The sequence below is a fragment of the Bemisia tabaci genome, chromosome 2 (assembly GCF_918797505.1).
Source record: "Bemisia tabaci chromosome 2, PGI_BMITA_v3".
Taxonomy (NCBI): Eukaryota; Metazoa; Arthropoda; class Insecta; order Hemiptera; family Aleyrodidae; genus Bemisia; species Bemisia tabaci.
Window position 1 is genome coordinate 25,827,431 of NC_092794.1, and position 15,324 is coordinate 25,842,754.

Genomic DNA, 15,324 nt, shown 5'->3' on the forward strand with positions numbered 1-15,324 from the left:
GCGAGGAGATGGCGCTCTCAGCGCTCTCTATTGTTTTCGCTTTGAATTACAGGGATACGCGGTAAGGAGATGGCGCTCCTGGCGGGCGTGTGGTGAACCTTCCAGCAGGTAGATTCGCCCGCCAAATTTAAAATTTGGGAGATGCTAAGCGAAAACCGTTTAGTTTTAAGACTATTTGAACATCGAATAGTCATTCTACCCATTCAAGTAGATATTTGATGGCTTTTGACCGTGCTTAGGGAGAGATTATAATATAAAATCGTATCTGAAGTATGATGTCAATGAATCTAATGGATCCTAATGAATCGTAGAAAAGCTAAGATTTTTACGGATCGCCATCTTTGACAGGAGACTTTGTTAATCAATTACATATTTAATTGAAGATGCCTCATAAAATCAACAAGTCGAGTCCGAATATATGAATTCATCACATATCGCGAAGACATTTACAATAAAGTTCAGTGGTTTGAATAAAAATTTCATAACTATTATCCTGTGATCAAAATCCCAATCAAACTTTATGATTTTGTAAAATTGGCAGTATTTTTCTAAATATTCCAGTAAAAGTGTCAATGCCGGCGCGAAGCGCCGGCTCGAGCGAGAAAGTTCCGTGCGGTCCCCGCACCAATCCGCTAAGCGGATGGGGGGGGCGAAGCCCCCCAAATGCCGGCGCGTAGCGCCGGTACGCGGCGCGAAGCGCCGGTACGCGGCGCGAAGCGCCGCGCATAAATTGGCCGGAGGCCAATTTTTTTTCATTGAAATAGCCAAGACAAGACTTTTTTTCTCAATCAATAATTATTCTCTAAAAATGCCCTCAATTGAAGCCAAGGGCCAAAGGTTAAGCATTTTAGAAAATGACGTAATTTTTGGAAAACTTACAAGTCATGAGAGGGAAGGGGAGGGATATCCAGCTCTCCCTAATCACCTTGACGACGCCTCTTACCTTACTTATGTGCCAAAAAAATCGTAATAAAGTCTCTAGCCTTCGCTGATCGCGGTTTTGTATTTCCTACATGCTCGACTTTTTGGCCGACACTCCTCCTGCTCGAGAGGACAAGTTACTCGAATCGCCCGCTCTTGTATAGGAACTCCCCGTTTCTTGTTTCCAGGGGCAAGCAGTAAAGTTCGACAAGGAGAAATTGTGACAAGCCGTTCTGAGCCAAGGCTAGCCAGGGTCAGGAACCTATGAGGCCGGACATCTGGACACTCACCGGCGACTATTATGCCGTGAGGAAAAACGTCGTATGCACCTTCAGGCGTTGCCAAATTTCCTTTGATAAAACACGAATTTCCTGGTAAATTTATGAATATTTTCCTCCCGATTTCTCGAATAACATTGTTCGCAATTTCACCTAAAGATTCTGAAAATTTAAGGGAAAAATATTCATAACTTTGCTCAAAAATAAACATTTTATCGAAGTAAATTTGGCAACTCTCGAATGTTCGTACGGCGTTCTTCCTTAGCACGGCAGTATTATTCAGCCGCGGTAGGAAATAACGCCGTTCAAACATTCGAGTGTTGCAAAATTTCCCCCGATAACGTGCTTAATTTTGAGGAAAATTAGGGGCATTTTGCCTCGGAGATTTCTAGACGCTACAGATTAAATTGCGAGTAAAATCTTTGGAAGAGTGTAAAGACGAATACTCACAAGTTTGCGAGAGAATTCTTTTTGTATCTGAGAGAATCTGGCAACGTCGGAAAGCTCATACGGCGTTCTTCCTGGAGACTCGGGGGTATCCTGGATCCTGCATGCTGCCGATCGCACTATTTCATGAGTGATCAGAATGAGCTCCGGCTCGGGGCTGCGCTCAAACGGCGGCCGCGCGGCGTGAAATCATGATCAAAATCCACCATTGATCTGATTAATTATGTCCTTAAGCATCCCGAGTCGGAGCCCCGACAATTGACCGGAGTCGAAATAGAGCTGTGGTCACCATTGCTTCACACAAAGCAGAATGGAACGAGCCTCGCCGCCTCGCGCAGTGGGCTTCAAATCTACTTTCAGGGCCGGATTCGGGATTCTCAGGCCCCCAGGCACACTGCCGTGATAGCGAAGAGAGCAGTAAGTACAAAAATGAACTTTTGAGAAAACGGGCTCAGAGGCTTCTGATCGGAAAATTTTATTGAAAAAAGGCCTCCGTTCTTTGTCAAAATGGAGAATTTGTACGCAAATTTTGTATTTCTTCATCTGAAAGTGCCTAAAGAGCTGATTTCACAGTATTTTTTATAATTTTTTTTCGGCTATGGTAAATAGTATAAAAATAGATTAAAAGTGAGGAAATGCGCCGCCTAGTTACGTCATCTGGCGGCATTCCCCATTTAAACGCATGTATTTTAGCAGATTAGATCATTTTGTCTTATATCCTCCAATAAGGCCTTGTCTCCACGGGACGTTTTCATGGGATTTGTCCCAAGTTCGAATCGCAGGAATGAAACTTCTGGGATTTTTCCCAGTTACCGTCTCCACGGGACGGGGCTCATACAGTCCTGTGACTAGTTTTCGCGGGAAGATAAATTGGTTAAAGTCGAGTGTTTAACCGGGATTAAAATAATAATTGCACTCAATTGACAATTAGACACATTATTTTAACTAAACAAACATGAACAATGTAGTAATGAATAAAATATCGCACAATTCGTTTTCACTTCTTCTTCTTCTCTCAGTGGGTCCTAGGGGTACAAGTACCATACTTGGTACTGGGAAAAATATTGATTAACTCAATATTTTTCCCAACTTCGTAGGTGGGATTTTTCCCTGGGACAAATCTCGTGAAACGGCTCGTGGAGACAAGGCCTAATTGTTCAATTTATGAACCAAGGGTATCCTCGTGTTCAGCTCACTTGGTAGCGTCCATTCAAACACGGAATTCATCAAATTTCAGACACCTGCAAAGTCTAGATTACCACTAATCGGCCGCAAGACACCTAGAAATCGTTTGGATGATTAAAAATCGACTGATTTTATTTCAATTGCATAAAAAGGGGTTTTTCATTTTCAGGCTAGGCTATTGTTAGGCAAGACAGCCGCAAGTGCTATCTTCAGCATGCTTTCCTGGTTGCGTTTTGGGCACACGTTACACGACAGACACATTTTCAAGTTAGAAATTGGCAAAAGAGGGCGGCACTTTACTTGAAAGCATTGTTTTCATTGACTCTCTGGAGGAATAGAGTCACTTACTGCTGTCTTGCCTGAAACTATACGTCATTTTTTGCGCACTTATACGGCAATCTCATGTGTCTCGTTTTCATGAAAATAAAATGGGAAATAAAAAATTTGGGTAATTCATCAAGGTTACTAGCGTGTTCGAACTTGTATTAGTATAGGTATTTTCTGCTCCTTTTTGAGATGGAGGAAGACTAACAGCTAGCAGTAACCTCACCAAATGACGTCACTGATGTTAGACCTCGTTCACACCCGTCTCTCGAAATAAAAGGGGTGGAAGTATGTACTTAGTGGTAATAACTGCATCGTACACTGTTGTGCTAAGGAAAAGCGTCATCAAAGCCTTCGGACAGTGCCAAATTTCTTATGATAAAATTTACAAATTGTTCGGGAAACTTGAGTTCATTTTTTCGGCAATTTCCTAGGAAATTTATTTGCGATTTCACGTAAAGTGTTTGAAAATTTCAAGAAAAAATATTCACTACCTACTTTTAAAACAAAAATTACATTGGTGAGAGATTTGGCAATATTGCAATGTTCATACGACGTATTTTTTTAGCACGGCCGTATACAACGAAGATGCTCAGCTCGGCGCTAGCCCTAATTTAAGAGCTCGGCTACTTTCACTCATGGACGATTGCTCCCGTGTGCTCTCCGGTGGGGGCGCGGAACAGCGGCTAATTGGCTCATGCACGTCAATAGGCGATGTGTTTTGGTTATACTTTGATAGGTTAATCACATAATTAACGAGATCCAAGCTGACGTAACACTAATAACGCTCTGGGGGCGGGGGGGGGTTGTCGAGGAGAACGTTACGCCCTTTAGTTTTTGCGCCAAAAACGCCGGAAAAGTGCGTTACATAATTTATGAACGCTTCCTAAGAAGGGTGGGGGGGGGGGGGGGGGTTGCGAAGGACCTCCCTCAGGAAATTGTGAAAAATAAACCACATTTCAGATTCATCTTGAGATTATCACATTATCATCAAAAATATAGTATTTTGTATTGTATTTTGAAATAAGTTTATTAACTTGTACTCTTCTTCTCATTTTGAATTGTATAGCACGGCAATGAGGGGGTAATATTCGCAGTCCTCATTTTCTGGGACAGGGAAGGGGCTAATGATACTATCTAACATTCTCGAAGCCAGGGGCCCTGGACTAGAAACATGTACAAAATTATGGACGCCCTCCTCCCCTGTATCACATTTGAAAATTTTTGGATTTTTTGCAATTGTCAAATTCGGATTCCGGTGGTTGATTACCTACAGAAACATTTTTATTTAGAGCCTCTGAGCGATATTGAATTTTGAAAAGGGGGCGGAGTCATGTCCCCCACCTTTAGGAATTGATATACTCTGAGCAGGAGTAGGACGATGCTGGATTTCTTGGTATCAGTTTGGAGTGAAATTTTACATACTTTCTAGATTTGATGAGTGATTTCAAAATATTTATCGGAATCCTAGCTTTGAAAGTCACGATTGATCCCTCTATTACTTTCCGTAGGGAACGGAGGGGACTTTGAGGCCATGAAGTTTGGAATTTTAAAGCTAGTTCTAAGTCTCTGACTCCTGCCGACCCACAATAACCAACAAAAAAGCCTAGTACAGATGGTCTGAGACACCCTGTATACTCTGGTAGGTTTTCTCAAAGGTGATGAATTTTTTCGCTGCATTGCAGTGAACAAAGGGGGAAGGGAGAATTGACTGAAAGAAGGTCACAGACTAATTAATTCTGACACTTAATGTGTAAATGCATCTAATCTTTTCTGTTTGTCTGTCGTCAGATTAACTCTTCTGTTTTCCATCTCTAACAATGAGAGCCTATGCTACGAAGCTTCAAGGAAACTTTATTCCATTCTGTTATCAATCATTTAAGTAGGGCTATTTATGAATCTGCAACACCAGAGGCATGAAACCAACCATTTTAAGGGTACGATCATCATAGGAAATCAAACTTTATCGGGCCCTTCTTAGGCACTTCTGAATAGATTAGACTATGAATTTGACGGAGACCTCCCAGGGTCTGGTCTCTGGGCAAGAATTATTGTAACTCTCAGCTAAGATGACCCAGAGTATAAAGAAACTGGTGAGACACTGACATTAAAAGACATTTGGAGTAGGTAGGTAGGTAGGTAAGTACCTAGACCACAACATGACAGTGAATCTCTGGTGATGTATAAGCGATTCTGAAATTGATAAACATACCAAAATGGAAGGTTTGAAGCATCCTAGAATTTCAAAGACTCAACAATTTTGTTCAGTGTAGTGCTAGTAATAAAAAGGCGAGAAGCAAAACATAAACTGTTGGCGAAAACTTACAGATACTTTGATGGCACACCTTGGGACGTCGACTTGTACACAAGGAGATGAAACGAGGGAACACCGGATTGAATATTCTTTGGAGGGATGTGGTTAATGTAGGAATTAAAAACCACTTCACACTTTACAAAAAATCGAGAACCTCGAGCAATTTTAGAAATTCAAAGGACTTCTTTTCACAATACTCACAAGAAGATGAAAGACCACGTTTGTTTACATCTGCCTGTTATCAGAATCACGCGAAATGTAAACAAGTCGAAAGTCGCACTCCTATTGGTTCCCGCCATTTTCAGTGGCGCGCCCGGCAAAAAATACAAATTGACGCGCCACTTTTCAAATATAAGCGGGGGCTACTCAAGTTGCGCGCACACGGAAAATCAGCTATACTCGTACTTGTGCCGTTTCGGACATTATGATCTATCTTCGTTGGGCATCAGTACTTCACCAGTCGGATTAAGAACGAATCGAAACCTTAGATGATGTATTGAGTTGGCGCATGACCCATTGAGTTATGAAAAGGACTCGCTCGCATATGGTAAAGATGACATGAATATACAGGGTGTTTCAAAACTTTCAGAGCACCCGTGGCAAGCTTTTTCCTCGTTTTTTTTTAGGTCGCATGAAGTCAGGGATCGCGGGGTTGAATGGAGAATCGACTCCGAGGAATCCAAATCCCATGGCCGCGAACCTCCTTGGAAAAAGTGAAGGGGGGGGGGGGGAGGAACATCATCCTGTAATTCGAGGTTTCCGACCGAATTGCAATTCAGTTGCGTCCGACTTAAAAATTATGGAAAATTTCACTAGGAGTGGACGCCTTAACTTCAAACAAAAATTATATGATTTAAATTGTGCCCAACACGTGCTGTGTGGAATGCCAATCACTCCAATCAAAAAAAAAAAAAAAAAAAAAAAAAAAAAAAAAAAAAAAACCTGAAAATGAGAAAATTCCTAGCAATTTTTCATTTCATTACTGTTATATACTCATCAGAAATTAACAATTATTCTCTCCATTACTCTTAAATACTCATAAGAATAAAAACAACTATCTAACCCGTTCCCTCAGATCACTCAATTGACTTTTGAGGCTATGTTTGCATATCGAACCAATCGATATCGATACAATCTCACCTGTTTGATGTATCGAATACAATCCATAGAAAATGGAGACATTCCGCACAACAATTCACTGCGGCATTCACCACCCTCCTATGCCATTTTTTCATAATACACACTTTACCGAGTTCCACTTTTGGTTGTTTCTTCTGGCTGATTCGACGATTCGTGGCGCTGGGGCTGGTGCGGCGCCGCGACTACGTTCACGCGTGAGGGCACAATGTCAAATTCCTGTAGCTACCTGCGCCGGGTCACGGGTCAAATGCATTCTGCCACGCAGCAAAGTTGACAGCTTGTGCAGGTATAACCACCGGCAACTCAATGTTAAATAAACATATTTACGCAACCAATTTGACAACCTCGTCCGCGAGCCGAGTACGAGGGGTCACCGCAGTACGAATGCGTGCTTTTTACATTCGATCCCACTGTACGCCTGACCCGGCGATTTCTTCACAGGCCCCGGCCAAGTCGGCCAATCAGTGGATCGAGGTGCTACGAATTGAAAGCTCCGTCGTCATATCAATGAATATCGATAATCGCCTCATGATAGAGTACCTTTCTACACGGTGCGGGTACGGACACCTGGCCCAGCGGCCCCGTGCAGACTCTTTCGGCCCCGAAAATGACCGCAGCTTCAGATGGAAGACGGATTTGTTGCCAACTATCCACGCATTGGCGGATCCAGCAATTTGGCAACACCGGATTTTGTCCATTTAAATCTATGGAAATGTATCGATGTATTTCCTAAAATTTTCATCATGGATGCTTCAAAATGCGTCCAAATAGAGTTTAAATTTCAAAATTTTTCCGGATCTATTCAATGCAAAACTTCGAAAGAATTCATTGCTGAAAATAAAAAAAAATAAACGTCATTTTTCGGCAGAAATTAATGGAAAATCTTCGTCATGGAGGCCTCAAAATGTGTCTAAATAGAATTAATATTTCAACAATTTTCCAGGGAAGACCCCCCCCCCCCCTAGCAAAATGACCGAGGTACACCTGTAATCGACCTCTGTATCGAATGCGACGGCGGGAGTTTTCCCCGTCATGAATCCTGCACTAATTTCTCTGAATTTTGTAATTTTTTTGGTTGACAATGGTGCTTTAGGCTCATGAGCAGCCCGGTTGATCGTCCTCTTCTGGGCTAAAGTTTTAAAATCTGTTAAGATTTTTGACAGTATAAATCGGTTGACCTGACAGAGAGCTTAACTCCCTTTTCTTTTTGAACAAACGATTTACTTAAACGGTCGTATTCATAGTAAAAGGGCGTATGAGGCTTGCAATGCTGCTGAGATATTGTGACATTTTTTAAAGCGCTTGCAGCAGATGAAATTCATTTACAGTCGACTAACTTCCGTACAATTGTGAGGAAAAATTCGGAGCAGATTTAGGGAAAAATTCATAGTACTGTCAGATAATTTACTTAAATTAGAGAACCACGTTGCACAATCTTAGCAGCATTGAAAGTCTCATACGCTTTTTCATCGAAAAATACCTCAATTGTCAATTTTATGCTCATTCGAATCAGTTCGCCTTCGATAACTTGAGTAGGCAATATAGGAGGCTTAGGAGCAGTAATAATTGCTTGCAGCAGTGTGGACACGTTTAGTCGGGCTCGGCATATCATTGGCGGACCATTAATACTTTGGTAAAGTATACCTAGTATTTTGTGATCATTAGGACCAGTTTGCCTTCAATAACGTGAGTAGGCAATACGACTGGCTTAGGAGCAGTAATAGTTGCTTGCAGCGGTTCGGGCATCTTTATTTGTCTTGAAGCTTTACACTATTCTCCTGACCAGATTACCTTCAATAATTTGAGTGAGTAATTTTAGAGGTTGTGGTATAAGTTGGGGTATTTTAGTCAAATGCATACTTATATCTAATGCTAGTTTCTAATATTGGCCAGCAGTTTCCTTTCTATATTGCTGTTCACTTCGTTACAAACTAAAAAAATCACTCAAGGATGAGATTTGATGACAGTTTGAAATATGATAGGTGCATATTTCCTGGTAGGTATAGATAAATAAAAAATGTTTCCTTCATTAGTCCTGATTCAAAAAAATATGTTTCATTTGTTGTTACAGTGACGACTGATAACCACAGCATGAAAAATAATTTAAAATCTAAAATTTAAATGTGTAAATAAAAATTTTAGTGTGTGACGTTCATCCAAAAACCAATGAACATAGGACAACATTTTCAAAGTCGGGCAGAAAAAATCTTGGTGATCACCAAAAAATAATTCTAAAACATTGCTGAGTGAGGAACTCAAATTCAGTTTATTTACAAAATAAATAAGTAAATACAAAAGAAAAAACAGAGAAGAGGTTGATTAACTATTATTTCAAAATCTGAATACATATTTCCCACCGGTACTGATAATACCTACTGGATGAAAAGTAAGACACTTGGAAGTCCACAATTAGAAGACTAAAAATTAATTTGTTAGATTTATAAGAGAAATGACACAAATAAGAAACTACATAGAAATGTTTATGATCTGATAGAATAAAGGTTAACAAAATGCTTGAAATCTTCTTGCAAGAGTAGACTGATTTGTAAGTAGATGGAGAAAAAAGAGAAAAAAAAAAGATGGTTTAACATTTTCATTGTACACATGAAAAAATGTTGTTCCTTATTTGTTTAGGAGCAAAAAATGATACAAATTAAAAATTCTCTGCCTTTTAATAGATGCAGCATAAAAACCACTAACAAGCTTTTCAAAAATCATAAAAAAATTCATCACCACAAAAAGTTAGAGGGGATGCACAATAAAACATATTTTCTGATTAAAATTTTACATGAAAGGCAAATTGAAAATCTCTAAATTCAACCAGTACATGAACAATTAGTGTTTTCCACGCTTGTTGATTCATATATTTTCCTTTTATCAAAAAGTCACAGCCTGCTTGGGCAAAATTGAGCATTAAACAAATTTCAGTGCACCTTATAAATAAATAAACTTCTTAGCTTATTGAAATTTTTAACACGATTTGACATGTACCGTGTTTCAGAGATTGAAGAGAGATTTTCACACAGCAGACTTCAGTTAAACGTCGAAAGTATTTTCTCTCTACAGTATTTTTTACCTTCGCTGATTTTGGTCTTTTTCAATGAGTAGGAAATTTGAATTGATTGCTTATGGTGGACACTACAAATGCTAAAATTCTGCTAGTGAGTTAATTTTAAAAAATTAAAATGTGTTCAAATTTAGCTCCATGAAATTTTGACAAGAAATCAGCGGTATTGTCTTTTTACTCTCATCCTGTCCAGTGGTTGACTTGAAGAAAAGTTAGATTAAAATGACTTAAACAATAATAAGAAACTTTATAATAAGAACAAAAATTAAACAGAAACTTAATCCTGGATTTTGAGGATAACTTTTCCAACACACTTCTTGTCGTCTAGGAACTGTAGTGCTTCATTAACCTCTTCAAGCTGGTAAACTTTGGATATTGAAGGAGTGATAAGGCCTTGTTCACACATATCTATTACATCTTGAACAACTCTCCTGGATGAACAAAAAAAAAAAAAAAAATAAAAACATTTTTACTATGGATTGAAAACTCGATGAGAAAGATGGATTTCTTCCCCCATTGCACATTCATTTTCTAGATGGAAAAAAGCCATGTTGGTTTTTTAATCAACTGAATGACACCCTGCTAAAGAAACCGTGCTTCAAAATCTTTAATGTTTTGATGAAAACATTAGACTATTTACTAGGCGATACCTTGGAAAAATGTGGCTCAATAAGGTTGAAAGGTTCCAGTATGAAGATGTGGATATAAATTGTGATTCCTCTCTTTTGTGAAGTAATTTAGAGTCAATTAGCATGAAAAATCTTGATAAATTATGGTCCATACTTTAACGCCGAAAAGGCACGGATAATACATAAAAAAACTTAAAAAACAGTGCATATTTGAATTAAAAACTCAACGTTAAGAATGTAAATATTGGGAAGGAAAAAACTGACCTAATCTTGCGCCTAAAAAATAAAAACATCCCCAGATTCCCCTCACCTTGGCTGTGATCATTAGGCACTTTTTGCAGCCCTAGGTAACAGCTGGACATATTTATAACTGGGGTCGCCCTAATTGCGTGTATGTTGCCTAATTTCTTTTCAAGTTTTATTTTTTTTAACTGAGTATCCAACAATACAATGTCTTGAAATTGCCTGTAAATTTCCCCTGCCTCATGAAGAATATACTCACAAAACTTTGAGTAAGAATCTTGATTAGGTACTGCATTCTTTAAAAAAATGAACATGAACATGAGAGAAAATTGGGCAATGTCTGATGTAGTCAGGCTGATTCTGGTTGAAACCGTTTTGCTTACTCTCCAATTGGAGATGTTTCTACTGCAACATTATGGCTTTTTTTATGCTGTTTATACCATTTGCAATTGTGCATTGTGCATTAAAACCAAGATCAGAGAAAGCCAGGCTGGGATACAAAAAAATCTATTGATCACAAGTCCACTTTCGATCGCACGACTCCTCTGCCTTGATTAATGATCTGTGCAGTCTTGTAATGATAACAGCTGTAACGTGATGTGGCAATGCATCAGTGGTGTTTCATTCTTGTCCTGTCTAGTGGTCTATTCAAGACAGTCAGAAAATGACTGTTCTCTCAGAACATGTTTAGAACTGTAAAATATCTTTCTTTCAACATTCATAGAAGTTCATTTTTCACAGCATCTAGGTATAGAATTTTGGGCGTATAGAATGTATAGAATTTAAGAGTTGTCGATTTTATTCTTATGTGTATTATAAAATTTTTGCTTTCAAAATCTGGAGAGTCATTAGTCTAACTCCATCTATGTATTTTGTTCACCTTGCAAGCTTATCCAAAAAGTTAAAAACCACAAATAATGTCCAACTCACCTATAAATTTTGAAACCAGTTTGTCTGTAATTAGACAGTGAGACTCCTATTAGACTAAATGAAGGTAATTCCAAAAGACTACTTAAAGGGACATCCGATAGCTTTTGGGAGGCAAAGCCAGCCATTAAAACTTTTCCTTCAAGAGCAACACTGTAACAACAAAAAAACAAAGATTTATAAGAATTTTTAATAGGAAGTTGTAATCGGAACAACTATCGCAGGAATTTTTCTCACAAATGGAGGAAGAACAATTGTTTCAATTTTCCTACTATAGTTAAACAGAGATGGTCAAAAACAAATAATGCTAAAGAGAAAACTTTGATTTGTATGGGTGCAAATTTTTTCACTCCAAAAACAAATAAATGTCATCAATCAAAAAGTAAAAAATATCAAAAGAAGGCATAGGTTATGATTTTTCAGGAAATATTTTTCTTGTCATTGGAGCCACTAAAAAATGAAGATAGTGAGTGACTTCTTTTTTAAAAGAGGAAAACAAGTTGAAAGTTTAAACATACATTGTGTCTTAGGGCTCTTGAAACAATTTAAGCTAATGCTTTGAAGCAGAAAATTGAGCTTTTAAGGTACAAATTTTTAAATTCATTTTTCCTCATGCAAAGTTGACCTTTGAGTGAAAATTTTATCAAAACCGTTGACATCAAAATCTTTACAAAAAGCCCATTGCCTCCTTTATTCACAGAGGGATTCAATTGAACTGTAGAAGAAATGAAAAATATAGTGAACTTTTATGCTTACCACTTGACAGCGTCTTTAAAAATTGCTCCACCACATGTATCCAAGACAATATCGGCACCCTTATTCTCACTAACTTCTTGAACTGACTTGAGAAGAGTCTTTGGATTGTAAGTAATGGCAGACCATGCGCCTTTATCACGAACTAGGGTAGCTTCGTCTTCTGTGTCACTAATACTAATTACCTGTTAAACAACATTAGATATATGAGGGTATGCATTAAATGAAAAGTGTAATATGCAAAGAAAAAAGCACAACATGAATGTAGCACTGGCATGCTGTAAAATCAGTCCCAATGGTTGCATGATTCAAACATCTCAGTGTCCATCTCTTGCCCTAAATGAATGCACCATAGAAGACATTGTCCCTCCATAAAATGAAGTAGTATTTGCCATTTAAAAAAAGTGGCCCCGGTGTAAGGATAAAAGGTATGATAAAACATTACGACACTTCTGAATGGCTACATGTTGAGCTTGTTACATACATGAACTGCAAAGTTTACGTTCATGGGCTCTGTTGATGAACTGATCGAATACAATGATTGACAATTGGAGAGAAGTCCAATTCCCGGTACAATACGAAGGGACTTATTTTTCCAAGATCCTAGTGGCTACAGCTTTGTTCCTTACTATTAATCTGATACTGTCCAAATCAGCATTGAAATAAAAAAAGAGAGACACTGTTGTACTGCTGGAACTAAATGCTGAGAAAAAATAAATAAATAAAAAAAAGTCAGCAGTATGCTTACAGATGCTAAGGAAACAGCTGAGTCACAGCAGCACAGAGGGATCCTACTCTTTTCAATCACCTTCAAATGTTTTAATTGTGCATTTAAACTCTAGCTTCTAAGAGTAGTTTCCTTGAAAGTTCACAGCTTCCCACTAAATGAGGGAGAAAAGTTCCATAAAGATATACCTTAGAGTGTCCCTTGAGTATCCTTTAGGATAAGGATGTGCTCTGTGGTTGGAAATGAATGAACCAATTGTCTATTCATGAAATTGAATGTCACAGGAGAGTACAGAGGTAGCAATCGGATGATTTGTCAATTATTTTCTCTTTATTTACTTAGTCAGAGATAACATTCTTACCCCTTCACCATGAAATTTTGTGGATAGCAAATGAGCATAATTGTTTTATAAAAAAGAATTTAAAAAAAAGATTATATTACCTTGCCTTTATATACATTAGCCGCAACATCTACAGCAGCTAGCCCTAGACCTCCAGTCTGTGCTGTGATGAGAACAACATTTCCAGCTTTGACTTGAGCTCTTCTTCCTAAAGCGATTAAAGCTGTAGCATAACTGTCACCTAGAGCAGCTGCTGTTTCATACGTGAGCTCACTTGGTATTTTCCAAACATCCTGATAAACAAGGTACAATTATTAAGTTATAGAAATGGATAAGTTCATGGGGACGATTTTTAAAATATTTTATTTAATGGAAAAAATGTGGACCTAAAACTAAAGGAATCCTTCTGTAGGAAGGCTATTGCTGCGCCATCCAAAATTAATAAGTAGTTTAAGTACTCAGATTTGCAACCAACCCATCTCATTGCCAGTCTTATAACAATGAAACCAAAACTCTTAAGATCAAGTTTCAAAAGACATAGATAAAAATGATTAAATTGAAGAGAAAGGCGTAATCTTCTGATTAAACAGCCTCATCAAAAAGTATTTTGCTGATAGGTACCATAGGTGAGGGTACTGACAATCTGCAAGAAATATTTTTTAAATGAATATAATAGATATATGATAGTAAGTACCTTCTCGCTGACAATGCACTCTTCTGAGAACCCACCGAAGTCTTCTTTGCTCAGTGCAAGAACGCGGTCGCCAACCTCCAAAACATCATCATCATCTTCGTCCTCGTTGTTCGATTTATCATGTCTTTCAAGAATCTCTCCTGCAACCTCAAAACCGGGTATGAATGGGAGCTTGACTTTGTCCTCGGAAAGACCTTGCGTTAACAATCGATCAGGTGCATTCACTGCGCTGCAATGAACACCAATTCTGACCTGAAATATTGATGGAGAATTAATACTTTTTTTTACAGATAGCTTCCTCACAACTGAATTTTGGTTGCCTCTGAAGCAATTAAAATGGTGATTCAGTCCGCTGAGCCATTTCCGGAAATTTCATTCCACACAAATACAAATTATACCAACTAAATTTTTCATACTTGCGTGTGTTCTCAATATTAATGACTTAAATCACAAGTCATGTGCCTTGACTTGCTCTACTGCAAAATTTCTACCTGGTTTGTGATTTATCAATTAGGAAACTAATCAAATAAACTTCATAAAAATGTGCTTGACATTTTCCTCAGTCAGAACTCAATATACCATGAATGCATCAAGCAATTGAGTTTGCTTATTTTTTGGAGAAAGAAATCAAGCAATTTTGATAAACTTTGATCAAAACATGTCATTCGGGTTTAAGCTTCGATATTTATACGTAGATACTACATTGAAAATTGCACCAGTGACTGGGTGAAAGTTTCATGAGACTGAGCGTTCAAAATAGGAGTACTTTTAAAACATTTGCAACAGAGCCTAGAGATGAAGCAAGAGCTTTTACTGCTACAATGTGAAAGTTGTTCAATTGATTTAGAAGCAATGTTCCGCCGTAGAAAGTTAGTGAAATGACGTACCTCGCCTTTTTTCAACTTTTTGCGACTTTTGATTTCCTCCACGACTAATGCTTCTTTAGGTTCCTGGAGAATTGCTGCTTTGAGTGAAGCATACCTTTGACTGCAGAGGTTTGAGGAAGCAAATTTTACTTGCGACTGCCGTTGCAAAAATGACCTTACAATGCGGGGAAGAGCCATCACAAAGCTAGCATAAGAAAGAACTACAAGTTAAACATTATTTGTTAGACATTGAGGGTAGCATTGGATTTAAAATTAGCAAGAGACGGATTTGGCCCTGCTATAGTTACCTTCTAATTAATTAGTGACTAATTTTGGAGAAATAATTTAAATTAATAAGGAATTGAACGATAAGTCTCGTAATATTTACACTGCACACTTTTATAACCTCAAACCCCTACGGCGCCACAATGTTTTCCGATTATCACCAAAAACCAGCGTCCCGAATTCA

The 15,324-nt window shown here is 38.3% G+C and overlaps 2 protein-coding genes across 2 annotated transcripts in view; both read right to left on the minus strand.

Annotated features, from left to right (window-relative positions):
- LOC109032470 (uncharacterized) overlaps positions 1-5,695 on the minus strand; it is a 65,405-nt gene extending 59,710 nt beyond the window's left edge. Inside the window, exon 1 of the mRNA XM_072297030.1 lies at positions 5,482-5,695. The gene's annotated coding sequence lies outside the window, so the exon portion shown is untranslated. The remainder of the gene's footprint in view (positions 1-5,481) is intronic.
- A 3,157-nt stretch (positions 5,696-8,852) lies between these two features.
- Drat (Death resistor Adh domain containing target) lies at positions 8,853-15,277 on the minus strand. The gene is made up of 6 exons (XM_019044618.2): positions 14,877-15,277; positions 13,990-14,241; positions 13,397-13,588; positions 12,232-12,413; positions 11,479-11,628; positions 8,853-10,107 (listed from the first exon to the last, which is right to left on the minus strand). The coding sequence occupies exons 1-6, from the start codon at positions 15,051-15,053 to the stop codon at positions 9,954-9,956; spliced, it is 1,107 nt and encodes a 368-aa protein (XP_018900163.1). The 5' UTR covers positions 15,054-15,277; the 3' UTR covers positions 8,853-9,953.
- Positions 15,278-15,324: the final 47 nt, after the last annotated feature.